This window comes from Parasteatoda tepidariorum, chromosome 1, assembly GCF_043381705.1.
Source record: "Parasteatoda tepidariorum isolate YZ-2023 chromosome 1, CAS_Ptep_4.0, whole genome shotgun sequence".
Lineage (NCBI taxonomy): Eukaryota > Metazoa > Arthropoda > Arachnida > Araneae > Theridiidae > Parasteatoda > Parasteatoda tepidariorum.
This window is the reverse complement of record NC_092204.1, coordinates 48,604,651-48,631,645: the sequence shown is the minus strand read 5'-3', so window position 1 is coordinate 48,631,645 and position 26,995 is coordinate 48,604,651. Positions and strand designations below refer to the sequence as shown.

General features: G+C 30.6%; 1 protein-coding gene across 2 annotated transcripts in view; it reads left to right on the top strand.

The window, feature by feature from the left end:
• The window catches only part of LOC107454516 (uncharacterized), a 93,077-nt gene that overhangs the window by 24,748 nt on the left and 41,334 nt on the right, over positions 1 to 26,995 (top strand). The window contains exons 2-3 of one of the 2 annotated variants that reach the window (XM_016071728.3): positions 22,730 to 22,799; positions 24,239 to 24,792. In XM_016071728.3, the coding sequence (XP_015927214.1) occupies positions 22,730 to 22,799; positions 24,239 to 24,792 (624 nt within the window). Of the gene's footprint in view, positions 1 to 22,729; positions 22,800 to 24,238; positions 26,376 to 26,995 lie in introns of those variants that run through there. The other variant, XM_016071727.3, reaches the window with a different exon arrangement.

Below are 26,995 nucleotides of genomic sequence, written 5' to 3'. Positions count from 1 at the left end.
CCTTTATAACCTTGGTTTTATTCCTCAATGTATTTCAGCGAGCTCTTTTGGAGGCGTATTTTATAAACTTTATTTTGCAAACGATTTCAAACCTACTGTGACTATGAATTATCACAAATAACTCACTACCTTTAATACTTACTCACATAAAAGTCCTTCCCTAAAGCTACAACTGTAATAGAGGTCACGCTAAAAAACGTTTTACTTTTCTTTATACCTTCATCTAATCAAACAGAACGTTGTGTCACGAGTTTTATTCTTGGTAGAACGAAAAAAGAAGTTTCTGAATATTCTTTTTAAGCACCGCCTGTGACGTCATTCAAGGAAGTTCTGTAATGCAGAGAAAGTGTATTTTAGTGCCTCAACATGGCATAACGGATAAAGATTTGCCAGGCGAGAGAGTTTTGTTGCACTTGCTATGCCTAGGCGAAGGTCGTTTATCTAGTTGTGCCATTGAAAGTCAAGTTACTATACAACTCTACTCCTCGGGAAATAGGCGGGAAGTGAGGGCGCTACGGATGCTAGTGGTGCCATTGTAAAACGAAAACAACCGGGTTCATTATATTATTCTGTTTAACTAAGTGTATAAAGCTAGTCGATGGAGGGAAATTAAACTTACTTTTTTGGTGTTCTATACCCTGCAGTGTTTGTGTTTTGACCTAATTTTAAAACAACATACCGCACTTTTGCGGTTTTGGAATTTTTTTCCTATTTAATTCGGTGAAGTTATACGAGTCGTTTCGAATGATTTTCTTTTTGTTTTTGATTATTATGAAACATATTCCTCTTGTAACAAACTATGTAACAAGCAAATGATTTCTTTTGAATACTTAATTCTTATTCTGTGTGCTATTTAATAGCTCAGTTCATATTTTTCAACTAACCTAATTGTAGACAAAATTTCATCAATAGAAACGTGCTTAAAAATAAGAATATTTCTTCTTCCAGGAACTTTTCCAAAGACGTTTCAAGATTTTACGGGACTCTAAAATATTAAATTACATTTTTCTTCTTCTTTTAATTTTCTCTTTAAAAACAATCAGCTTAATGCTCTTTATTTCATTTATTTGTAAGTTATATACTATCATAAAATTTTCTAAATGATTTAATAAGCATTACATCATATAAGTAAAACATTTTGCGTCTATGTACCCATTTAAAAAAAATCATCTAAAATATCTTATTTTATTTTCCTAATTCTATAATTTGAAGTTCCTTTAATGATTTTTCTTGTTTGGGTGCATCTCAAATTGTTATGATTATTTCACTTCTATCAGATGCCATGCCTTTTGCTTATCATTAACTATGATTGCAACCAAAAGAAAGTTTTTAAATGTTCAGTATTAAAAGCAAAAATTCTTGGCCTTGGGCCTCCCTACAGTTCTAGCATGCAATTGCTATTAATATTGGCACCCTGCTAATGCCAATAGACTATTATTAATGCTATTTTCAAAAGAAAAAAAAAAGTTCCACTGAATCACTGTTAAGTCCTCCACGAAGGAAAATTCTCCCAATACTTGATCCAGGAGTTCCCTTGTCTTCTGGATTGGGTTCAAAATTGCAAGGGTACGGAGTTGAATATACTTAACTGAAAATTCGGTCGGCTGTTCAACGGATGCTATAAAATAAAATAAAATGAATCCTGTTGAGTCGTGGTGGCGGAGGGGATAGAGCATTTGCCTTCCAATGAGGTGAAACGGGTTCGAATCCCAGCGATGGCTGGTCGATACACAATCAATACCAGACTCGCGTCGACCACAAGTGCTGACGTAAAATATCTTCAGTGGTAAGAGGATAGTGGACTAGTCCACAGGCTGTCACACTAACCGTGGGAGGTTTTCGTGGTTTTCCTCTCCATGAAACGCAAATGCAGGCTAGTTCCATTAAAAAGTCCTCCACAAAGGCAAATTTTTCCAAATGCAGGGACCAAATGTTCCCTTGTCTTCTGGATTGAGTACAAAATTACAAGGCTACGGTGTTGAACATTAGCAGTCGTAAATCTTAAAATTGCGTCGACTGTTCAACGGTGGTTATAAAATTAAAAATATGAAAGTTTATTATTTAAAGTTTTCTGCTGAAAAATCTGGGAAAAAATTTTAAGTTATTCGTTTTAAATTAATATTAAGTATTGATTTAAGTTAAATTCGTGTAAATGATAAGTTATTAGTTTAAGTTATTCATTTCAACGACGGCTATAAAATAAAATGAATCACCGTTATAAAATAGATAGTTGTAAAATTTATTAGACATTTTTATTTATTTAGCAAATGTATTTTTATGAAAATAAACATGCCAACTTTGTTTAAGTTTGTCTAGAAGGTTCATACAAAAGTTTCTTTGGAGACAAATTGATAGACACCATTTGAATCTGATTGAGTTAGTGGAGCTCTATTATTTTACATAAATCAAAATATAAAGTTACACATTTTAAAGGCGGAATGAAACTTGGTGCAAATGTTTTATTACACCACTTAATAATCCTTTCCAAAAAAAGACAAATAGTTTTCTATAACAAATTCACGTGTAAACAGACGGTTGACAAAGAATTCCTCTCATAGCCCCAGTAGTTCCTTGTTTCTAACAAATGTGTTTATTGCTTATTTAATGTAACCTTGCTCAGGGTTGGCACACTCATATTTTAATTTTCTCTCTTCTTAGTCCTTCTTTCATTTGATTATTTTAAGAAGACAAGTTGTTGAATGTGTTTACGGAAAACATCGGAATGCTCGTCTCGAATAACAACCCCATTTCTCATTTCAAATGCAAGACTGTGATAAGATAATCGCCCAGATTTTTCAGTTATTTTTTTTTAGTCTTCTGCAGATGTGTGTTTGTTCAAGTAGTAACTCTATACTGTTATTTTTCATTTATTATTATTATTTTTTAAGAATTTTAGATTAAATTGATATATTTGAAAACTCGTCGATTATATCATTTTGCTACCTACCAAGAAAATTGCTTTGATATTTCTATAGATTCTAGATTTTGCAGATTGCGGAAAAATTTCCAATCGAGATTCTAACGTTCGACGAGCAAATTCAACAGGCAATTCCCTTAAGGCAGTGTTTATCAAACTTATTACTTTTGTGTACCCTTTCTAAATTTTTCGTAAAGCTGTGTACCACTAATAAGAAAATGAATGTATTTTTTACTATAAAAAATTGCACAAAAGTTAAAAATCACAATTGGCTGTTGACACCACTAATTATTAACTGTTAATTCTGCAAAAAATAGCCAACAGAAAAATACGTAATCGTAAATTTTCATGGCTAGCTTTGTTTTTAAATAAATTTTTTTGAAATTTTCGTTTGTTGCAAGATATTTCGCATAAGAACGCGTACCCCCGCTAAACTGTTCCCGTACCCCTGGAGGTACGCGTACCACACTTTGGGAAACACTGCCCTAAGGGAACAAGAAATATCACATACTTTAGTTTAAATGTGGGAAAACACCCGTAATTGAATTTTTTTTAAAGTCATTTGCAGACATGTGCTTGTTCAAGTAACTGTATACAGTTATTTTTCGTTTATTAATTTTTTACTATATTAGATTAGGTTGGTATTTTTGGAAATTCGTCGATTATATTATACTGTTGTCTATCAAGTTTTTTCGCTATTTCTGTAGATTTTAGATTCTGCAGAAGGCGAAAAAATTTCTAATCTAGAATCTAACGCCTGACAAGCAAATTTAAAAGGAAATACTCTAAGGCAGTGGGTTCCAAAAGATCTTCCGCAGAACCCTAGGGTTCCGTGCAAGTTTTAAGAAAGTTTAATAAGTTATTATTCTTTTTAACCAGTAAGAAATTTTGAAAAATCTGATATTTTTTAGAAAAATATTCGTAGACAACGTTTTTTTTTAGAAGAAATTTGAACAGATTTTATAAAGAATAATCTAAAATCGTATTTTTTGCATAATACATTATTTGAAACATGTTTTACACATATTTGTTAAGTTTCTAAGACTTGGTAATTAATGTTCTAAAAGACGAATGGTAAAGCGAAACTTGAAGAATTGAAACTTTATACTGAAGTAATAAGTTTTGTATTGCTGATTTTCTTAAAAAAGATTTTTCAGACATGAATCTTTCGTCATTTTTTCAACACATTTTTTTAAAAAAGAAATTAGAATTTGTTTTGTTAATTTCGTTTTTGTTATTTTTCTGTTATAATCATAGCGCAGCATTTTAACGAAGCGTTTCTTATAGACTTAATTCTTTTATTGTCACTTTTTTACTGTAGGATAAGACAGATAGAAGATTAAAAAAAAGTGCGATTTTCAACGTTAAAGTTGCATTTCAGACCTAAGAACAATTTTCTTCTTTTGTTTCACTTTTGTTTTTTTTATTAACTTTTCTTTATCGGCGTTTTTATTATGATCAGCGTTTTTAAAGAGCGTTTCTAATAAACGTTGTTGTTCTTTTATGGTCCCTTTTTTCTGAAAATACGGCAATGTGAAAAAGTTAAATTGAGATTTGTGACGTTTAAATTTTTTGTTTAAACATTGAGAATGATTTTTGTTTCAGTTTCTGTCTAGTGTTTTCTTTTTCACTAGGACGCGGCAGTAAAGAGGGTTTCTATTAGACTTTATTCTTCGCTTTTACAATAATTGGATAACTGAGATGTTGAGATTTAAAATTTTCTTTCTCAAATTAAGATCGATTTTTATTTTTTCTGTTTCTTTTGTATATTATCTTTTTTATGGTCATATTTATGATAGCACTGCATTTTGAAAAGCGTTTTTAATAGGCTATCTCTTTTAACGTTTTATGATAATTATTTTACCGGAAAATATTATTTTTAGCATTGAAGTTTTGTTTTAAGAATTAAGACGATATTTTCTTCTATTTCCCTTTTTTCAACTTTATTACTTGAGTTTTATTTTAAATCGCGGTTGCTCAGTTTTTGATTTATCTTAAATATTTCTAATTATCTTAGTATCTAATTATCTTTATTATCTTAATTATTTCTATTATACTTTTTTCCCATTACCTACCGCCAATAACATAGATAAGTAAATATCAATTTTCAGTAATTACTAAACTTATTTACGTGCATATATGTAAATAATCATCAATAATATCTATTAATAAAATAAATGTTGTCATTTGGCCAAATCACTATTCATTAACTTCCTCATACATATACTAAAAACAAATTCATAACTGGACTAGATATAGCACAAGGAATTTTTTAAAAATTTAGCCATCGGACATAAAACCTAATTTAGGAATATTTAAGATAAAACGATGAAGAATCTTCATTCTTCTAAGTGTTTGTTTTAAAAATAATCTTTTATGGTTCAGAACGTTCACAATTACTTTAATAAACTTTATTTATAAAGTCAGGGTTGCGTCGAAAAAATTTTGATTGTTTAAGGTGCCATAGAAGTAAAAAAATGGGAACCGCTAATCTAAGGGGTCAAATATATCAACAACATGCGTTTTATTGTTTGAAAACACCCTTATTTTTTCGTAATTGGTTATTTTTATTGTAATTTGATGTTGTGTGTTTATTTTTGTATCAGTATACTGATATATTTAAAATAATTTTAGTTTTTATTGAATTGATAGTTCTGAAAAATCGACGATTTTTATAAAATCGCTAGATTAACAACTAAGGATTTTTCGCAATTTCTTTAGTTTCTGGATTTCGTGAAGTACGTAAGTAATTCCAATGTCATATTTAGAAATTGGTCTTTGACAAGCAAATCCAGAAAATAAATCAGCGGAAGTCGTATAATGTCGTCTTCACCCTTTTTTTCGTGCATAAACACTTATCTTTACTAGTCATTTTCGTCAAAAAATAAATAAATATCGTCCAAAACACTAAGCGCGATTTAATCTATCAAAACATCATTGAAACAGTATCTCGCGCCGCAAGCAAAACGTATTTAAAAATTACATTTATTGTAGAATTACGTAAACGTAAGAGCTCCTCTTAACCAAAAATATGTATTTATTGCTTATCTGATTGTTGAACACTTTTTATCAACTATAAAGTAAAATAATGTAAAGCATTCCCTCAATAGCCCAAATGGGCATAGGGGTCATGGAGGTTAAGACTCCACAATTTCATGACCAACGGTATGATTGTGACAATGCTAAAGATTAATGATAACTTTTCCTTTCATTAAATTGTATTTGTTGTTATGATTAGGTTGTGTACATAATTTTAACGTAAATTGAAGCTTGATTGTGGGTCTTTATCGTTATAGTAACTAATACTCCCCTATAATAATTTTTTCTTGTTAGTTCACGTTTTAGTGTAAATTAAATATTTTTAGTTTTTGTTTACATTTGTTTTTAATTTAATAAACAATATTTACATTGGCATAAAGATTAATATAAACTTGCAAAGTGTCATACTTTATGCCATGTTTTAGAAGAAAAAAATTATCAAATGCATCGAAAATTTCTATATAAAATTTAACCATTTCACAAGAACAGTACTAGATTCAAATGCAATTTAAACTAATTCAAGATATTACATTTATGCGCAATCATAAACCTAATATTTGAACATTCAAAGTAAACAGTTAAAATCATCAAAGTAATGCATTATTCCTGAAAGAGATTTGATTTAATTAAGGATAAACACTAATTCATTTCATGTGTTCACTTTTAGTGTCAATTTACATGGTTGAATCGCTTTTGCTTACGTTTACTTTATTTTGGTGTATTTTCTAATGCGTCAACCCTCCTGTTGTTTACTAATTATCCTCTGTATTATGTAAACTTACAAAACTATTAAAAGCTGTCCGAGACGGTCAAATAACGGTCTTTGTTTATACAGTCGATGTAAACGGGGTGAGAAGTATTTGCTTGGGATCGCTGTAAACATTGTGACGAGATCACGCGTTTTCACAAAAGTTGCGCAACTGTTTTCGAAATATTTTGACACTTCCAGCAAAACTTATCAATCAACCAACTATGTTAGTATTTAGAGCGTGCGTGTGTTGAAAGAGATAAAAATTTTTTTTTAATTCTATCCTTCATCTTGATGAATGTTTCATCAACTTTTCTAAACATTATTTTTTTTTTTTTAGATTAAGTTTTAAAAAACAATAAATAAGAGGGCTGAACTCTTTTTATCCAACTGCATATCGCATTGTAAACATATTATGCATCTTTGCAAATATTGTGTACAGTATAAATATGCAATAGATGATGCATACATTTAGTGATCTTTTAATCAAGTTCATAATTTTTGTTAAGTTATGACACACTTCAAAGTGGCTTTTCCCGATTTTGGTGATTTGGTTTATTCTTTTTAGCTCTTTATAAGGGTTTTCTTTTTTCGTGATTTTAAATGCCAGTACACATTTCAATCTCTGTTATATTTGTGTTACTTTGTAGCACTTGTTTCTGGAAGCTAGGTGTTTTGAGTTTCTAAATTAGGCAGACCTTAATCTTATCTCTACCTATAGACGTTCCGTTAAAACTAATTATGAAAAATTAAATTTTTATTGAAGAAAAATCAAACGTCATTTTAATTACTTGTAAAAAATAAATCCGGAAATTACGCTAAAAAGTACTAGCACTCAGGTTGTCTGTGCTTTTTACCGTAAAATCCATTTCTACCAGAACATGTTACGGTGCATAAATTTCATTTACCGTAAATTTTACAGTAATAACCACCAAATTACTCTAATTAAATAAATATTAATGTAAAAGTTACGATATTATATTTTACAGTATAAATGAATTTTACAGTAAAAATAGACTTACGGATTAAGCACCAAAAATGCCGAGGCTTTATACCGGAATTTTTTACAGTGTATATCGAAATCCGTTTTAGTTCCAATTCTTCGCAATACTATTAAATAGATTAAATTTTTTCACTTGAATTTTTACCTAATTAGGTGTTAAGATTAATATTGTGTTTATTCAATACAACCTTGCATGTACAATTTATTTTTCTTGTTTAAAATCCGTCAGGCATTTTAAAGTCCTTTAGAATAAACGTTATTAAATAGTGGGAATAATATAACGTCATTAAATGGTCTTCCTTAAAACTGTTCAAATTGAACAGTGGCACTTATTAATTTGTGCAATTGAATGGTTCGGATGGGTCTCCTGCATTAGGCATCTAGGACGTTCCATGCAACAAGCTGCTCCTAGAATATAGGATGATCAGAATTTTCTCTTTTCCTCTTGTTCCATCCTGAAGTTCGATTTGCACGTGCACCCCAAAGTAACTTGGCTGGTCGCCAATCCCCTTCCCTTTCAGAATAACAAGGTTAAATTATGTATTAACGTCTCCTGCTAAATTGTTGCGAGCCGCTTTTCCTGCAGCAGTCATTTGGTTCTCGCCATCATTTATTCTCCCATCGATAGAGTTGCAGTTACAGTTAATGGCCATGTTTGTGTGAGAGCTGCATGACTGTTAGCAGACGATCTGACTTACCAGAAAAGCTTTTATTCATTTAGGTACAAGTTGTAACGAATCCCAGCTTGTTTTTATAGGTATAGAGTTACAGAATATCCTAACTCTGGAAATGTACAAGAAGGGCTCAGGAAAAAAATATCTATTTAGCTCAAACTAGCTTATTTTCGTATTAGCTCAAACAAAGCATTTCCTTTTCTATTTTTTTTTCTTGGCTACCTTTCTCTAAATATTATTGCGTTTACTTCTTTGTTGTACCTTACAAGTTTAGTGTTTTGTAAGTCATCGAAGTTGAATTTTTTAGCTACTTAATTTTTTTCGTTTCTTCGAGCTTTCTTAGCAATCACGCTGTTTACTGAAGCATTGTGAGGCCAAAAATTGACAACACAACTGGTTAATCATCTGCATTTGCTTACCTCAAACTGCGGATATTAAGAGGAGGTTTAAATACAAAGTTAAGAAACTCCAGCTTTTATTTCTCATGAGAATCCGTACCTTGTTACCGATGAACCTTTTCATATAGTGGATTTAATGTAATAAACGTTCACTTAACAGAAAAAACGACAAATTTGTTTTTGCGATTTATTTTTAAAATGAAGGAAATCCGACTAGAAAAATATGAAAATATTTTTAGATTAGAGAGACGGCAATAGGACTTTTAACAATTATCCTTGTAAAAGTTTTTACTGAATCGGGATAAATACAACACTTCGTGCCATATCTGGATATAAACCAGGGTCACCTGGGTCGAAAGCAAACATTGATCAACTTTGGATCATCAGGGCTCTCCAATCGGTAAATTGTGATTGCGCAAAATTCGCGTAAATAATCACGATGTTTATAGGCGTGTCAAATACGTGTCACTAAGGCCAGATTGCGCTAATATTGCGTAGCTGAATTCACTTTCTGCCTCAGTTTTTCGACCTCCAAGCTTAACTCTTCCTGTTGCAGTGTATCCAGCCTGGCAAACCCAAGTCAACGAGTGTTACAAATCACTAGATTGTAAAACTAATTGGTATTAACGTTTGGCAGCCACTATTCTTTAAGAGTACGTCGCATCAATTAAAATGTATAGTTGAAGGTTGCACTTGCCTATGTGCAACACGACAAAAATGTTCAATCGAAATTTGTTGTTCCGGAGAGGGTTGAACGAATTATTGGTAAGGAATTCTGAGTGTATCTCATTTTCGTTGCCTCTTTGATATACAACTTCCTCCTGAGTTTCAGTTCAAAATTACGATGCTACGAAATGATAAAGTAAGATTGTTTGTCGAATACTGATAATAAACTGTTGCAGTGCTTCTGCTTTCCTGCATTGAGATTTTTCTTTCTATTTATTCAACACCATAGATTCGAAAAATGTTGATTTTTATACTCCTAAGATACGGAAATCAAATATTAACTTTTTGTGAAATTATGAAAATGTACTCATAATTTTGCGAATTCGTGAAAATAGAGGCTTAATTTTGTGTTAAATCACAATAACCAGTGGTCTGTTCTGATTGTTTTGCAGAGCTTATTTTTATAGAAATGTAAAAAATCTACTAAAAGTTTTGTGAAAATAATATCTTGATTTCGTAAAAATTTATAAAAGCCTGTGACTTGTTCATACTTTTTGTAAAAGGTCTGTTTTTGAGAAATTTGGAAAAACCATTTCGTAGTTCTAAAAATCTTTTGAATGGTCAGTTGACGGACTTTTGATGTCTTATAAAATGACCCCTAAATAAGGAGGCAAATCGAGATAAGTCACCTAAATAGTTTGAAAAATTTAGCATTTACGGTTATTATATAGCTTTTGGTTACGATAAATATATGTTAAAAAGTAACACAAAAATATGCACTCTACAAATGCACGTAACTTCAGGCATTCAAAACTTTTATGGCTTCCTCAACGGCCCCGCACATAACAATCTAACAATGTTTATTTAAGCAGCCTATTCTCACCGACATTCGTCCCACTAAAAAGTATTGTGTAATTCTTCTAAATCTTGTGATACCGTCATAAAGTGTTGGGTATTACCATTTCAAGGTAACTCTATTGTGATCGACACAACACCCATAATGACAAGCTGCTCACTAAACTCATAATGATTCAATTGATCTCCGAATTGAATATTCGACAGACTTTTTGTCAGCCATTTTTACGACTTGTTCGGCGAAATACTGTGTGATAACATCGCTGGTCGTGTTATTTTGCCATTACAATCTAGCTCTGGATATAACATCAACGCTGTAATTTTTGTACTAAAAAAAATTTCAGTCTGTACTAAATAGATTTTTCCTCTCACGGATTCACATTAACACAGGGTTTTCAATAGTTTTCGCTTTTTCTGTCAATGTTCGTATATGTGTTTTATTTCCTGGGAAATTTATACGCGTTTTGCTTTTAGCGTGTCAGACGGGATTCCGTTAGATAATCAGAGAAATGTTTTGAAAAATAGACTTTTATTTTATTGCTGATTCAGTTTTATTTCTTCTAGGTTGTGTTCTACGGTTGCTGAAAATTGTGAAATAACAATCTGAAAAGGCAATGCGCGTTAATGTTTTTGCCTCCCTCATTTGTCATTAAATAAAAATAAAAGATACTGCCCTAAACGTAAATGGTGTTATTGCATCTAGGTAAGCATATCAAACAGTGATATAAGCTGAATTTGAGAAAAAACTTTTATTACTAGGGTCACGATGTGGCTTGATTACGTTTAGATTGATTTAAAAACATTATAAGGGACTAATAAGAAACAATATCCATGTGATAGGCTACGATTTAAAAGATTCGTTAGGACAGTCCCGGGGCCCTGCTCGTGACTCTAGAGCCAAAAAGAAGAGAAATTAACGATTAGATTTAAAGTTGAAGTATTTTATTTTAGAAGTATGACATTTAATAGTGATCTATCTTAAAACACCAGGTTTCTGTAATTGCTAATAATTTAATAAATGTAGAAGGGGATCTATTAATTAGATGTTAAGAAAAGTATATAATTGAGTATGGCCAGATCGATGTACTTAATAAGATTGTTATTTCTGTTCTTAATTTATTATGTAAAACACCATTATTTAAAAATAGTGATATGAAGAAATTAATATTTATTTTATTTAAAATAATAGTTTGTAGCAAATTTTATCATTCCATATATGAACGAAAATTAACATTAAATGATAAAAGGGCAATAAAATTCCCCCTAAAATAAACCTTTTATAAGATATCGCTTCTGAAATAGCAACATCATTGCTAAATGGCGCTGCTAAAATGGTAACATCAACTTGAGTATATTAATAGTTTGATTTGTTTTTTCTATAAAATTTTGAACTAAGAAATGGGTTACTAAACTGATGTCTATCTTGCTTAGCGCAAATTGTGCTTAAGATAATGTTAGCGTACTTAACAAAATGCTTGAGGTAGTTCTTTTCTAAGATCAAAATGCAATTGAACTTTACTTTTCTATAATTTTTTCAAATTGACTTTGCAACTTACGATCGAGTATTGATTTAAAATAATTTGTTACTCCAAAAACGTAGAGATAAACGTCTATGTATTTAATAAATTCGTTAAAAAAAGCTTTTTCGTTACAAAAAAAGAAAACTATTACAAAAAACTATTTATAGAATTGTTTTCCCACTAAGTTTTCTTCTTTTTCTGACTTATTAGGAATAATTATTATTCATATAAAGGCTATCTGGTTTACATGATTAAAAAAAAAGTTCGAATTTAAGGCATTTTTTTTTTATGTTACTGTTTTAAAGTGCACAAGATCGCTTGTTTATTTATGTTGCTTTTTAGTTGTCATTTAGTTTTATTGAAAGTAAAAATAAGGCCCTTCAATGCTTTATTTTATTCTAATGATCGCCACTCTTGTTTAGATAAACAATCGTCTGAAATAGTTTTTGTAATTGATGGTATACGTGACTTGCATCTCGCTTCTTGTCGCCAGTACCACTTGTTGATTTCAAATAGAATTTTCATTCCAACATTTCCTAATAAAGACTGTTTATCACTTTTTGTTCTAAGAACAAATCGAAATGCTCAAAGCTTTCGCTTACTGTCAGCAATCATTCCCTGATTGCATCTTCGAACTTTTGTCTTCGGAAAATCCACTTGACTCGACGTACAACTAGACGACGCCAAAATGAGCACTTTTTTTGAGAGAGCGCCACGCGCCCAATAGTGAAAAGTCTCATTTTAGAATCGTTACCAATGTGCTTAAATAATAATTATTCTTATAAATAGTCTGTCTGAGAGGAAAAGTGGAAAATTGTCTAAAAATGATTGATTCAGCTCTAAAGTGGTCATAAAAGGATTTAATAAAAGTGTAACCTCTACTACGGCTATGGCAATATGAAGTTTTAACTTCCCACTGCCTTTTCGTTTTTTTTTTTTTTCCCCTACTTCTTTCGCAAAAGATTTTATATTCTTCCACTTGCCACTCAACTCTTAACTCTTGAAAAATTAACTTTTTCTCCTTGGGTGAAATGCAGTGACATATTAAAAATTTAGCAGAAATGTTCAAGGGCCTATTGTGGCACACTCTTTATTTCTTAATTTCACTTTCGGGGAAAAGGTATGGTGCACCAGGAGTTCTTTTTTTCTTTCTTCTTTCGTTAGATTTAAGCTCACTTTAACAAGGACGTCGAAGCACCGAGTATGAGGCCTGTCACAAACAATAGCAACTTCTTCTGTAATGAAACAGTTGATGAAGAAGACCTTGGTTCTTTTGTAATTATATTTTGAGCCCGCTCGTGTGTCTAATAGTTTATAATCGCTTTGCTGATTACTTCAAATTTTTCTGCGTTTTAATGAGTTGCTCTCTCTTCAAAAGTGTCACACCTTTTCTGTTCTGCTGTCGGGAATTAATTGGAAAACTTTGCATTGTATGCTGTTTTTAAATTTAATGCTCTAATTGTCTACTGTCAAAATTAAGTTTTTTTTCCTTCCCTTTCGTATTTTATTTTCTTAATTGCAATGTAGATTTTTTAAACATGATTCGTTTCAGTGATTTATTTATTTAAATTGTTAAAATAAGTAAAATAAAACATTGATCATGGAAATTTTAAAATGAATTTAGTACCACTTTAACTTATTTTAAGAAAATGTAACAATATATTGATTGAATTTTAGCTCATTATGTACATTTGACTGAAATTAACATTTCGTTTGGACTGAAACTTTTATTTTGAACTATATTTTTATTGGACCAAATTAGTTGGAAAGTTTTGCGTGGGATACCTTCAAATTTTCTCTTGTCGAAATGAATTTTTTTTTTTCATTTTCTGATATTTAATGTGAATTTTTAAATATAATTATCATGATTTATTTACTTAAACCGCTTAAATTTAAAATTTTTTTTTTATCTTTTTGAAACATAATAATTTTAAATGTTGCTGAACAATTTCAGTGTATTACATAAAATTCCACCAAAATATAATTTTCATCTTTTAACAGATAACTCATTTTGCATTGTTTACATTATTTTTATAAATTTTCCAAAAAATTTATCAATTAAATTTTAGAATATTATTTTCTTATGTTTATTACAAAAATAAAATTTGCCATTTGAGAAAACAATTGTGGAACTAATATTTATTAACATATTTTTCAAGTTTGCAAAAGAAATCGTTCAGATCAGCTTCATGAAATAAAAATTAAATAATTAGTTATTGCTTTTGCATTTAAAAAGAATATAAAACTGTAAGAATTTTGAAAATATTTATTGTTAAGAAACAAATTGTTAGAATAAGTAATATTTTTTTCTCAAAAAAATTTTTTTTTTCAAAGTTGTTCAAAATTTTTATATTTATATTCAGGAAAATGAAATAAAATGTTCATTCAGTTTTTTTTAAAGATTTAAAGTCGGTTGAAAGTGACATGAAAGATAATGAGATGACGTTTCAATTTTAGAAAAAAAAATTAAAAAAACATAATGAAATTTAAACGTAATGTCATCTTATAAAACATACCTAAAATGCTTTCAAATATGACGTAAATTATCCAATTTTAATTTATTTTCTAGCTACAACTAGGTCACATTACTTATCAGATCAAAGGAGAATTTTATTCAAAATTCCTAGTTTATATTTCCTTTTATGATAAGAACAACTATTTAAAGTGCGAGTTAATTTCTTGCACCACGTTTCTATTCTTAATATTTAAAGAATAAAGCATAAATGATATATTATTTAAGATAAGAGATTCGCGACATTTTTCCACAATCATAACGAGATATGTGTACTACGTCATCTTTCTCTACACTCTTATATTCATGGAAAGATAGTTCTTTGGCGCCTTTTTCTACTTGGCATTCTTGGCGATTCTATATCAGAAATTTTCACCTTTTTTTTTTCTTTTTTTTTCTGAATCTTTCTCTCTCGAGATGTCCGATGCTTCCTCTTATTTTTCTTAATTCTTTTTTCGTTATCTTTTTATTTTACTTTTCTCACTTTGTGTCGCTCTTATTCCTTTTATTTATTTCCTGCGAATTGCTTCGATTACAAATGATTTAGATTCCGAGAGTGTGTGGCAGATGTTGCTGTTTTCGCTTTTTTTATTTTATTTTTTTATATTTTTTTTCCTTAATAAAGCTGCTGCAAGGAATGGCCAAGAAGAGGAAAATGTAAAAATAAATAAAATAAAATAAAATTGCTTAAAAATGTAAACAGGCTAGTGATTTATTGTTTGAGCGGTATTGCAGTTAGAGAAATTAATGTTGTTTTCTCCTGTTTTTTGTGTGCTTTGACTTCTAATCAAAAGTAGTGTTATTCTTATTGCGAAGTTCTGCTTTTAATCACGGTAATTTAAATCCCGCGTGTTCTGTTAACTCAACTAGAACTGTTAAATCGTTTTGAGTCTTGCCCAAAACGTTTTTTTCCCCTCAATCAAGCGTTGAAAGTTAACACTGTTTAACTTTATTATTAACAAAGTAAAATATTCTTTTTTTTTTCGATAATGAATTTTGTTTTGGTATGGCAACGATTATGAATAAATTAACAAATCTTCTAATGCGTAACTACTAACTCTAAATTCATAACTTATTTTTTATCTGTACATTATTCTTTGGAATCCCCTCAGTGTTTCCCAAAGTGTGGTACGCGTACCCCCAGTGGTACGGGAACAGTTTAGCGGGGGTACACGTTCTTATGCGAAATATCTTGCAACAAACGATAATTTCAAAAAGCTTTATTTAAAAACAAGGTTTGTTATGAAAATTTACGATTACGTATTTCTCTATTGGCTATTTTTTGCAGAGTTAACAGTTAATAATTAGTGGTGTTAACCAGACAGTTGTGATTTTTAACTTTTGTGCAATTTTTTTATAGTATAAAATACATTCATTTTTTTTATTAGTGGTACACAGCGTTACGAAAAATTTAGCAAGGGTACGCAGAAGTCATAAGTTCAATAAACGCTGCCTTAACATATAATCGCTCTTATTAAATATTTTCAAAATCCTTGTGCCAAACATCATGTATTAAAAATAATCAGATCGCACAAAAATATTTAATCGTGGAGAAAGAACAAAAAATTCTATTGAAACCTTAAGAAACACTAGTGAGGAAGGCGGGATTTAAAACATCAAATTTTTTATGAGTGCTGGAATAATAAGAATAAGTTTGAAAGGGGATTACTCTAATCAGGCAGTTGAATTGGTTTTGATGCTTTTGGTTCCCCTTTCCTTACTAGTCTTTTTTCAGAATTTGTTGATTTTTCCACGATGAAATATTAATTTACATACTTTTTATTCCTTTAGAAAAATACTTATTATATATTTTACTTATATACACTACTTATATTTTAAGAAAGGAATTAAAGGTCAGATAAAGTAAGAATTATATTTGTTTTTAAAATTTAAGCATTATTTTTCTACCCTGATAAATTTGTTTCACACAAAACTCATATGTTGAAGGTTAATACAGTAAGTATAAAATATACATATATAGATATAGTATATTATTTTGAAGTATTTGGTGATTGTTAAAACTACGCGGCAGTGTAGTTTTAATAATCACCTAACGTTAGTTAATAGTTTTAAGAGTATAAGCAGTTTTAATACCGATAGTGTGGAAATAAGCGTCTTATTAATCCTTGAAAGGAATATGTACCGGAGAAAATTACTTAATAGTGGTAAATTTTGATTAATTGACCTTTGAGCAATATCTTCATGACAAGTGATGCTGAATACAGTTAATCTCTATAGATGGGATAACTATAAAAATCGTGTTTTGCTTTTAACAAAAAGCAACCAGGAAGGGCGACAAATAATAATAAATAAATTAATTAATTAAATTTTTATTTACCACTGCTTAATTTTAAAATAAAATTTATTCAAGCATACTAATAACTAATTTGAATTAATTATTTTAAGATAAAAGCAAAACAAAAACGATTCTGTTACATTTGATGTATCCATATTGAGGCAACCACTTTGTTATTTTCACTGATTCATTAATACCCCAAAAATGTCACTTACTTGGTTCTTCCTCTAAGGTCTTCAATAGTGTCATTATACCCGTTTCAAATTTGTGCATGATTTTTTAGTGTTATTCAGTACTGATTAATTTTTTATTTTTTATTTACCCCTTACAAAAAAACGAGTATTATGCTAGTATATATATTTAAATAGCAAGCAAATTTAAAGGTCATTATTTTTTCTAAAATCAAAAAATTAAGTAACATTATTAACGAAACCATGCCATGGATCTGCCTAATTTTAGTTATCTTCTGAAAAGTCACTCTATTTCGGTTTTAATCCCAAGTTATAATTTTCTGTCCTCTTTGATTTGTTTAAATTCTGAAGTAACTACACCAGAACAAAGCTTTATACCAGTGATTCTCAACCTTTTTTTTGGTGCGGCACACTTTTAACGATTTCGAAATTTGACGGCACANATATAGTTATCCTCTTTATATCCTCTATCATATTATCCTCTTTATATAGTTATCCTCTTTTTATATCTCCTTACATAGGCGTATATATTGATATCCATTACGGCTTATTATAGACAGCAAATGCCTAAAACTTGTCGATATTAGCTTTATAATTCACTGAAGTTACCAGAAAATACTTTTCTAAACATATTAAAGTAACGAAAGTGACTGATTAAAATCTCCTTAGTTGACGTACTACCCATATTTATAAATTTTTACATGAATTTTTTCATTACTGATTGAGTTACGAAACTTTTTTTTTCTAGTTATTGCAAATGATGTTGTACTTTATTAATAAATATTCCGGCATTAGACGTAATTTCCGTGCTATGTTAGATAGCTTTGAATGTATTTTCTGATGAAAAGATGATTTTGAGTGAAAAGCATTTATTTAATAAAATTAGCTTCTTGGACTTTTAATTTTCAGATTTTTTTTACAATAATCACATCAATCTATTTCGTTCCGAATCTTGTTCGTCTGCTTTAAAGGTAAATTGCCCAGAAAATTTCATCATTTTCCCAGTTAATGAAAAAGATCGTAGATAAGTACGTGTATTTTAATGTTCCCCCTTTTTTTTAAATGCCGAAAAGGCACTCAAAATTTAAACGATATTTCCCCGTCTTAACTGTAAATATTGGCTTTAATCCATCACCGAATAAAAGTATAAAGGAAAGGGTAAAAACTGAAACTATTTATCCTACTTTTATTGCAACGTTTTCTCCACCCATCTTAAGTGGTAGAAGGGGGGAAGGGGGATAAAAGAAATTACTCATCCTGATGAAAGTGGTCTTTAAAATATTCCATTAAAACCTCTTATAACAGAAAGCTTTTCTTTTTGTGTTGTTCTTTATATTGTTTAAAATCTATAATGGATGGGAGACTGGCTGGCGATGGATTGTTTTAAGTAAAGCAAGAATTCAAGGTAAATGGTACTACATTGTTGGAGAATCAGTTATTCCATTTTTGTTCTGCTGGGGTAAAGTTGGCTTCGTTTTAGAACGAATTTAAAGCATCCGAATCCAATAACTCGTAAGCTTTTGCGATTGGAGTTTAATATGTCGATTTTAATGGTGAATTCTCAAGCCTGGAGCTTTGTGGAACGATGATGCTAATGTCTTTTAAGATTCGAAACTAGGATTTGTATTGGGAATTAAAATTGAAAACAAGTTTATAGTTCCAATTTAATGTCTTTTTTGCCATGTTAATCTGTTTTCTAGTGAAGTTTTTTTTTGGACATAATTATTATTTTTTTTATTTTGTATTTTAGTGTTATCTGAAACAAATGTTGCGTTTTAGAAAAAAAAGTTTATACAATGTTTGCTGCTTTAAAATGTTAGGTAGTTTGAAACGTTTTGAACAAATTTGGAATCTTGCCAGTTTTTTTTTTCTATTCGCTTGAATTTCAAATACGAATCGTGTCGTAATCATCGGCCTAAATATATATTTTTAGAATCATTGTCAAATAATCAAAGTCATTAGAGCCTACACAGGAGTATCAAATTAATACTAATCCAATTAATATCAAGGATCGCAAATTAATGACAAAGACTGCAAATTAAAACTTGTTAAATTAATATCAGGGATCGTAAATTTGTGCTCACCCTGATTAAAAAAGTGGTCTTTAAAATAATCTGTTATAACCTCTTATAACAGAAAATTTTCTTTTTGTGTTTACATTGATTAAAATCTATAGTGAATGATAGACGAGCTAATAATCAATTATTTTAAATAAAATAAGAATTCACGGTAAATGTTTAATGAACACTGGATGCATTTTTTTTCCGTTTCAGATCAAATTTTTAGAATCTGAATACCAATGACTCGTTTACTATAATATCGAAGTTTAATATGTTAATTTTAATGTGAATTCTCAGGACTTGTTCTTCGTATATCAAAAACTCCAATGTCTTTTACGATTCTAAACTAGAATTTATGTTGCGAATTAAAATTTAAAATAAACTTATCCAGTTGAATGTGGTTTTTTTCTGTGTTAATTTGTTAAGTGACATTTTTTTGTTTGTTTGGTATATTTTCCATTGTGTTTCCATGCTGTTTAGAGCAACAAAAAAGAGAGAAAAAAAGTGTTGCTTGATGCTTTAAAACATTATGCAGTGTGAAGTATTTTTAATATATTAGGATACTAATATTTTATGTTGCTTGAATTTAAAATACGGAATTTAAAGTTGTTTTTAGTTATATTTAAAAAAAATAATATCGATTTAACGCAGTATGATTCAGCTAAATTTAATAAATGAACTAGATTTAATCTCGTTTTCATTTATTTTTTTAACATCGTTTAACTTTTGGAACATTTGCAATTGTGATAATTCATTCAATAAAAACAAACTAAATGTGTCTTAAAAATTTAGGTTGTTTTTATTTTTTATTGAAATAAAATTAATGAACCGCAAACTTTTACTTCTGCTTGTTTTGCTACGGAGGCAATTTTTATAATTCTTACATATAAATATGATTCGTAAATCTTTGCGAACTGCTTAATCTAAAAGAAAAACGCAAATGGAAGAAGAAAAAAAATTAAATCAAAATGGGTTTTAGTCTTATTCCTCGACTGTTTCCCCCCTTTGAAAACTAAGCACGACGGAATTAGCTCAATAAGATTGTACATATTTAATTGACGAAACCTTGGGCTTGAAAGTTAGCCTCTTAATGTGCTCTAAGAAAATTTTTATTTTTAGGAGAGTGTATATTAGAATCATGTACGGGTCCGTGCTTTTGAAAGGGGATTATTGGATTATATTCCGTCGCACTTGAGAAGAGTTGAGCGGTTGAAGAAGCAGAAATCGCTTGCCAAACGATGTTTTTTTTCCACGAGTTTGTTTCTGTAATCCGCTTTTCTAACTAGATTTCGTTGTCTATCGTTGTTGCTGGGAGCTGTTATAAATGTTGTCTACCCAAGCAAATAAAGGGAAGTTAGAAATATTGTCTAAGGAAACTAATGAATTTAACTAAGTATGTGAATATTATTCCCCCATGTCCGAATTGTTGTACTTATTTTAACTGTTCTATTTCACGGTGCATTATTTAGGCATACAATTACCCATTTCGTCTGCGTTTGGGGAAAATAATGGTGTACCCGCTCCAATGCGCCTTCAGCTTTTACAGCAGTCGGAATTAAAAAGAAAAGTAAAATCTAGATCGTTTTTTAAAAGTACATTTATTTTATTGAAACCATTAGCTTTGAACGAAATTCGTTTTATTTTCAGAACTTTGCTCTTTCCGTTAATTTTTTTTAAAAGAACGGAATGGATGGCATAAATTTTTTAATTGGAAGTTAAATGATTTCGTTTTTATGGTCGAGTCCTAATTATCAACTATCTTACCGTGTAATTCTGTAAAAATCTAAAATTCTTTAATTTATGTGTTTATATGAAGTTTTAAATTGTGCGTAATTATGTTTGGCGTATTTACTTCTAGACATATATGTTTAAAGCAAAGCACAACTGTATAAAATTATATTTTGAGCAAGTACAATTACAAAATTTTTTCCTGCTTGTGCATTAAGAGTTTTTTTTAAATATACTTCACTATTACTGTATTGCAATTAAATATTTCACTTCAACTATTACTATAATTTACAGTTTTAAAAAATTTTAACTGGTCTGTTGTAGAAAACTGTAAAATGCCTATAAATATTGTCACTATATCGAAGTCTTGTTAATTGTTTAGTTCAAGACATTCACTTTGTCATTCCTTGAACTAAATAAATAAAAAATACGAAATAAATTAATAAAAAATAAAGATATCTATCTCGGGATGTAAGGAAATTATTATGCCCAACCATGTAATTATAATCATATTTAATTGGATACTTGTTAGTGACGTCATGCGTGTGTGCCGAATCTGATTGGCTTCTGAATCAACAAATGCCAAGATTAACCTACAATCACGTCATTTGCAAATATCCATTTAAAAGTCTTAGAAAAAGTTAGAAAAAAGAATCGTTTGAATCATTTGAATATCGTTTTTAATTAAGATACTGTGGAAAACTTACTTAGCTTATTATCATCGAAAAAAAAAAATTTGTAAAAGTTAAAACAAAAAAAAAATTTAAAAATGTGGTACTGTTTGTTTTTGTTGTTTGTGATGTTGTACTGAAAGCTGTTTATCTATTAAATCTCTCTTCTGATTTCTCAAATTGTGCTAATGTAAATATATAGGTACTATTTAGTGTTCAGCACGTTTGCACATTAACAAAATGAAATTTGCAAAAATTAAATTTTGTAAGATTTTAAGTTAAGTTGCAGAAATTAAGTTTTTCTATTTTCTTTTTAAAGTTTAAAAAAAATAAATAATCGAAATAGAATTAAATCAAAAGAATAAAAATAATCGAAACATTATTTTTTGATTAATTTAAAATAAAGAATGTCTCTCCTGAAAGAATATTTAATATTCGAATTCTGTATGTCGACCCGCATTGCACTGTGTGAATAGTATTTTATGTAAAAGTATTCCATTAATTCTTTGTGAAGAATCAGAAGGAAATACAATCATAAAAAATAGAATACCAAAAGAAAGACACATAAAAGAAAGAGAAAAAAAAGGGGGGATAAGAGACAAGGAAAAGAGGATACACAAAATCGGCATTCTGTTCGATTTACGTCCTTTTGTTGCGAAGTCCTATTCACTTAGGCTTAGCTTCTCATTATATTTCTAGGTTAAAAAAATAATACCCACAATACACACGCAAAAATAAAATACCCCGAAAGAAAAAAAAAATAATCCTTCAAATCTATGGAAGGAACAAAGGGCAAAGTTTTCGTATGCTGAGTCACAAAAGACATTTGCTTTTCGCTCCAATGGGGGGGAAGGTTTGGAAGAGAAGTTTGGAGAGCGACAGTTAAAGTAGCTTTGATTGAATAATTATGCAAAGCAGGTGACTCCAAGTTCATTAGCGTCATTGTTCCCGGCCACCCCTTTTCAATGGTGGACCACGGAAGCTCCGGAGAAGAGAAAAATTTGTGATGGCGGTCGCAGTTAGCTGGTGAACAAATATTTCAGGTTTGATGGATGTTTTAGGAAATCCAACAATAGCCCTAGCAGTGGAATTCATTTTTAAGTTCATTAAGCAATTCGCATTCAGTAAGATCGTTTGCAGCTTTCCTCATCGTTTGCGTTAGTACTGAGTTCTGAATAACAAATTTGTTAATTATCGAATAGCTGTCGCGTATATTCCTAATCAAGTTGCCATAATTTATTAGTTTCTTCTTTTTTTCCCCCCTTTCTTGTTTAAGATATTTTAATTAAGAATGGATAGATGTTTTTCTAGAAAAAACTTCTGTTAATGAAATTCTATTGAAGTTCTATTGTTTTACAGTTTTCTTGAAATTGTTTAAAATGTGTGCATGGTAAATTTCTATGAAACTGTTTTCCCTAATGTATTTTGTAATTTTTTTTTTGTATTTACAGACAGACGATGATCGAGATTCTGGGACCGAGTCAGATGATGAAGGTGCTGAAATTGAAGAGCTACAAAAATGTAAGTTTTCGCCAATAGTACTGATTTTTTGAATTATTGATATCAATGCATTCTTTTTAAATTGAAGCTGTGCGTGGGCAGTCCAATGATCAATCCGTTTGCCGACGTACTTTAGTTTGATCCCCCGCCCCCTAATTTTTTCTGATTTTCCTCTTTGCTTATCCAGCCACAAGTGATCTGTTAGTCTACTGTTAATTCTGAATCGGAATGTGGGGCAACCTTAATCTAAACATATATTGCGGTAGAATTTGGATGTTCTTACTACAAAAATCTGTAATGTTAGCGGTTAGTCCCTTGCATGAAAATTTAAAAAAAAAATTTGTGTTTAGCACACATTTTTTAACACACACATTTCAAATTACATAGTAAATTTCGGAAAAGGAAATCTACTTGAAACTTCACTGTTAAAAGATACATAAGTGAAATTAAATTTTAACTGCAACAAACTAACAAACCTTATTTCCTTGCTGCTTTTGATGCTGGAACACAGGAGAGGATTGAATGACAATTTTGCCACTAAGATAAAAATTAATGTTCTCCCTTTATTTAACAAACTGTTTGATTTAGTTATTCTCCAGAAGATAAACTAGTTTAACACTAGAATGTCGTTCCCATTGTGTCTAGAATGTCGTTTGACGAAACGATTGTGTTTTAAAGCTGTTTCTTAGACTCCATTCACCAATTTTAACTACCAGCTGTAACTCTGTTTTCGAGTTCAAATTACATGGTTTTATCAAGTTTGAAATGTGGTATAGCTATTCATTTTTCTTGTCATTCAAAACTAAGTTAGCTTTAAGATTAACTGAAGTTGAAATCAAAGAATAATGAAGGATTATATATAGTAGTTCCCAACCCAATGCGGACCAAAAATCTTGGAATAAACAACCTTGAAGATCACTAATTACGAAATGCACGAGTAAAAAACGTATGACGAAGTAATTAGTAAAAGCTACTATACGAGAAAAATAACAACTTGCGGGACTTTTTTTTTAAATTATTGGTTTCGGTCTGTAGAGAGCTATTGAATATCATAATACCTCACTAGGGTTAATGAATCAACCAGAAACATTGATATTGGATGGATCCCAAGATTCGATGTTCGCACCTCGGAATATCGCTGTCTGTTATCCACTTGTGGCCGCGACCCATAAGTTGGGAACCAACCACTGGTTTTGGATAATTGGAAATAAGTTTGTATTATTTACTGAATAGATGGTCTGAAACAATGTATACGTAACCATCTCAGAATGCTAATCTGTATGCAGTACAAATATGCTAAAGAGAGTGTGACATCATCCAAATGGAAATAAATTTACTAAAATATAAAGTTTTTCAGAACTTCGATGATTAAGCGTGATTTTTAATTTTTAAAATTGCATGTGATGTCTAGAGTAGCTTGTTATGAAATTATTCTGAAAATTTGTTCGATATTCTTTCAGACATGGAGAGCATCATCCACATTGACAGCAACCACCACAGTGAGAAACGACGTTCCAAAAGACATCCACTGCCCCATCAGGTGACGAACGGGGATGAGGGTGGAGGTGGTGTTAGCCCCGACCCTCCGCCCAGACGTTACCACCACCATCACCACAGACGGAGGACGAGCAGCAACCGCTCCCCCGATGCAGCGGCCTTAGACTCTGCGCTGCCCTCGGACAGCGACCACAACTTTGACCACCACAGCTCCGAAGAGGAGCTGGAGGTGATCAACAGTACCAGTCCGCGCCTTCAGCATCCAGCAGCCGAGAAACGTAAGTGGGATTTTGGCGGTGGTGCTGATGATGAGGACGAAGAAAGTCTTTACTTGTGCTGTCCCGTTGAATTCAGGACTTCGCCCCCCGCCGACGTCCACAAACCGAGCAAGTGTCTGCGCCAGGCGCACATCCCCCCACACGAGCTGTGTTCGGTGTCCCCCAGGAAAAGGCATCGCCGGACCCCTACAACCAACGCCATCCAGCGGCCATGTCTGGACTTTGAAAAAATGCAACAGGTAATTGAATATTTACCTGTTTGTTATACGGGAATCAATTAAAAAAGTGATCCGCTTAAGGTATGGCAAGCTGTGATGAGCACATCTATGTAAATATAATTAATATCATCTTTGGTCAGATTTTTATTCTTACATGTGTTCGATGTTCTTATTTGCAGTATCTGATGGTTTGAGTAGTTCATTTGTAAAACGCGTTTAACATATTTTTTTACTCGCAGTGAAAATATTTTCTGTAAAAGAAACTTATTTCTTATCTCGTGAAAAAAAAATCTAGCAGGTTCACAACTATCTATCGTTTTTAAGCAGGTGTTTTCAATCTTTACACTGCCTAAATTTATGCTACATGATGCTAAATTTCATTATGCTGGCTTTCTGTTTTAATTGTTTTTGTTTTCTAGTCAGATGAAAGGGAATGATTAGATCTTAATAATGTTTGAACTATTACATTCCTATGAATTGAAGAATATGCTGGATCAGAATGAAAAAGAAAAAAAAAAGTGAATTCAGTTCGTTTTGAGAAACTGTTACGAAATACATTAACCATATACATAAACCTGATTTAATCTGGTATATGTATAATTGATTTGTTTTTATACACTCTTCGAAGTCCAATTATATTCAGTTGACACAAATATTAGACATGTAAGCTGATATGCTTGTAGATCAACTCTAACGATATACAAACCTTAGGCGCGTAAGCTGATATGATTGTAGATGAACACTCGGGTAAGACAAATCTTAAGCACGGAAACTGATGTTTATCAACGCTCAGGTAACACAAATCTTAGCCGTGTAAGCTGATATGATTGTAGATCAACACTCATTTAACTCAAATCTTTGGTGTGTAAGCTGATAAGATTATAGATCAACACTCGGGCAACACAAATCTTAGGCTTGTAAGCTGCTATGCTTGTGGATTAGCACTCGGGTAACACAAATCTCAGACGTGTAGGCATGATTCACTTGTTGCATAACTAGCTCTTGCAATAACACTCAGAGAGTACTAGATTCTATTTTAAAAGTTCGTTTGCGTTGGAAAGGAGTGACTAATTAACATTTCAGGCAAAAGGAAAGAACCCACATTATTACAACTGGGTACACCCAAAACACTGATATGCAAATATTGTTACATATTCGCTTTCCTTAAAATCAGTCGTTGCGAAGCTTAAAACTAAAAAAATGTAGTAAAAAAGCAGCCTATTAGATACTCGCGCTTCAGATACTGCAAAAACATCTTTAAGTTTTTTTTTCGATTAACAATGGATCCAAATTAACTACTTAATTATTCGAAAGAGAAAAAATACTTGTGATTAACATTTTTATCAAATTAGATTTCTGATACTGACACCTGGGCCTATTTCGAATTTGGCAATCGCTTTAACTTTGCTTAAGGAGACGATCAAAAGAGGATTTTCACAGGTTTGGCCAAACCTTACAGTTGATAATCTACTGGTGAAAACTTCACTCTTAAAGATGGATGATACTCTCTTTGCTTTAAAAAAAATATTGTGATGTACTTATTGTGTGTCTATATTTGTTTACATGTTTATAGTAATTATTGCAAATATATCAAATATTAGTAATTTACGTGTCATTCTTCGCATTTTCATCATAAAAATCACAAATGGCTGTTTCATCCTGAAACAAAGCTAGTCATTCACATTAGGTATCTATTCAATACACATAATCTTCCATAGTACTTACAACATTCTTTTACAGTTATATGAACAGTTGCACCTAATGTCCGGAAATTTATGTATCCTGTAAAAGTTAATAATACCGTATATTTTTTTAAATCTTAATTTACTTTTTCGCTTTAATTTTTTTCACGTTTTTTTTCTCTCTTTTTTAAGTCTTGCATGTTTTCTAGGGCTGTTTATTTTGTTCATTTAAATACGTATAATTGTAAGTTTATTTTGAGGTCGGTGCATAATAACGACATTTGGTTTTTATCCATTAAATTGTATGTGCATTAAATGTATTCCAATACAAAGAACCATTCAAATCTTACAAGATATACATTCATTGAATTGTTTCCTTACGTAGTACTCTGATTACGTAAACAATTTTTCACGAACAAAGTGTACATTTAGTTCAATCCAAAAAAATAATTTCAACAATCAATTTAAAGAATTGTTAAAAAATTTTTACTCAATAAATTATCTTTTTTTTTCTATGCAAGATTATATAATTATATATTGGT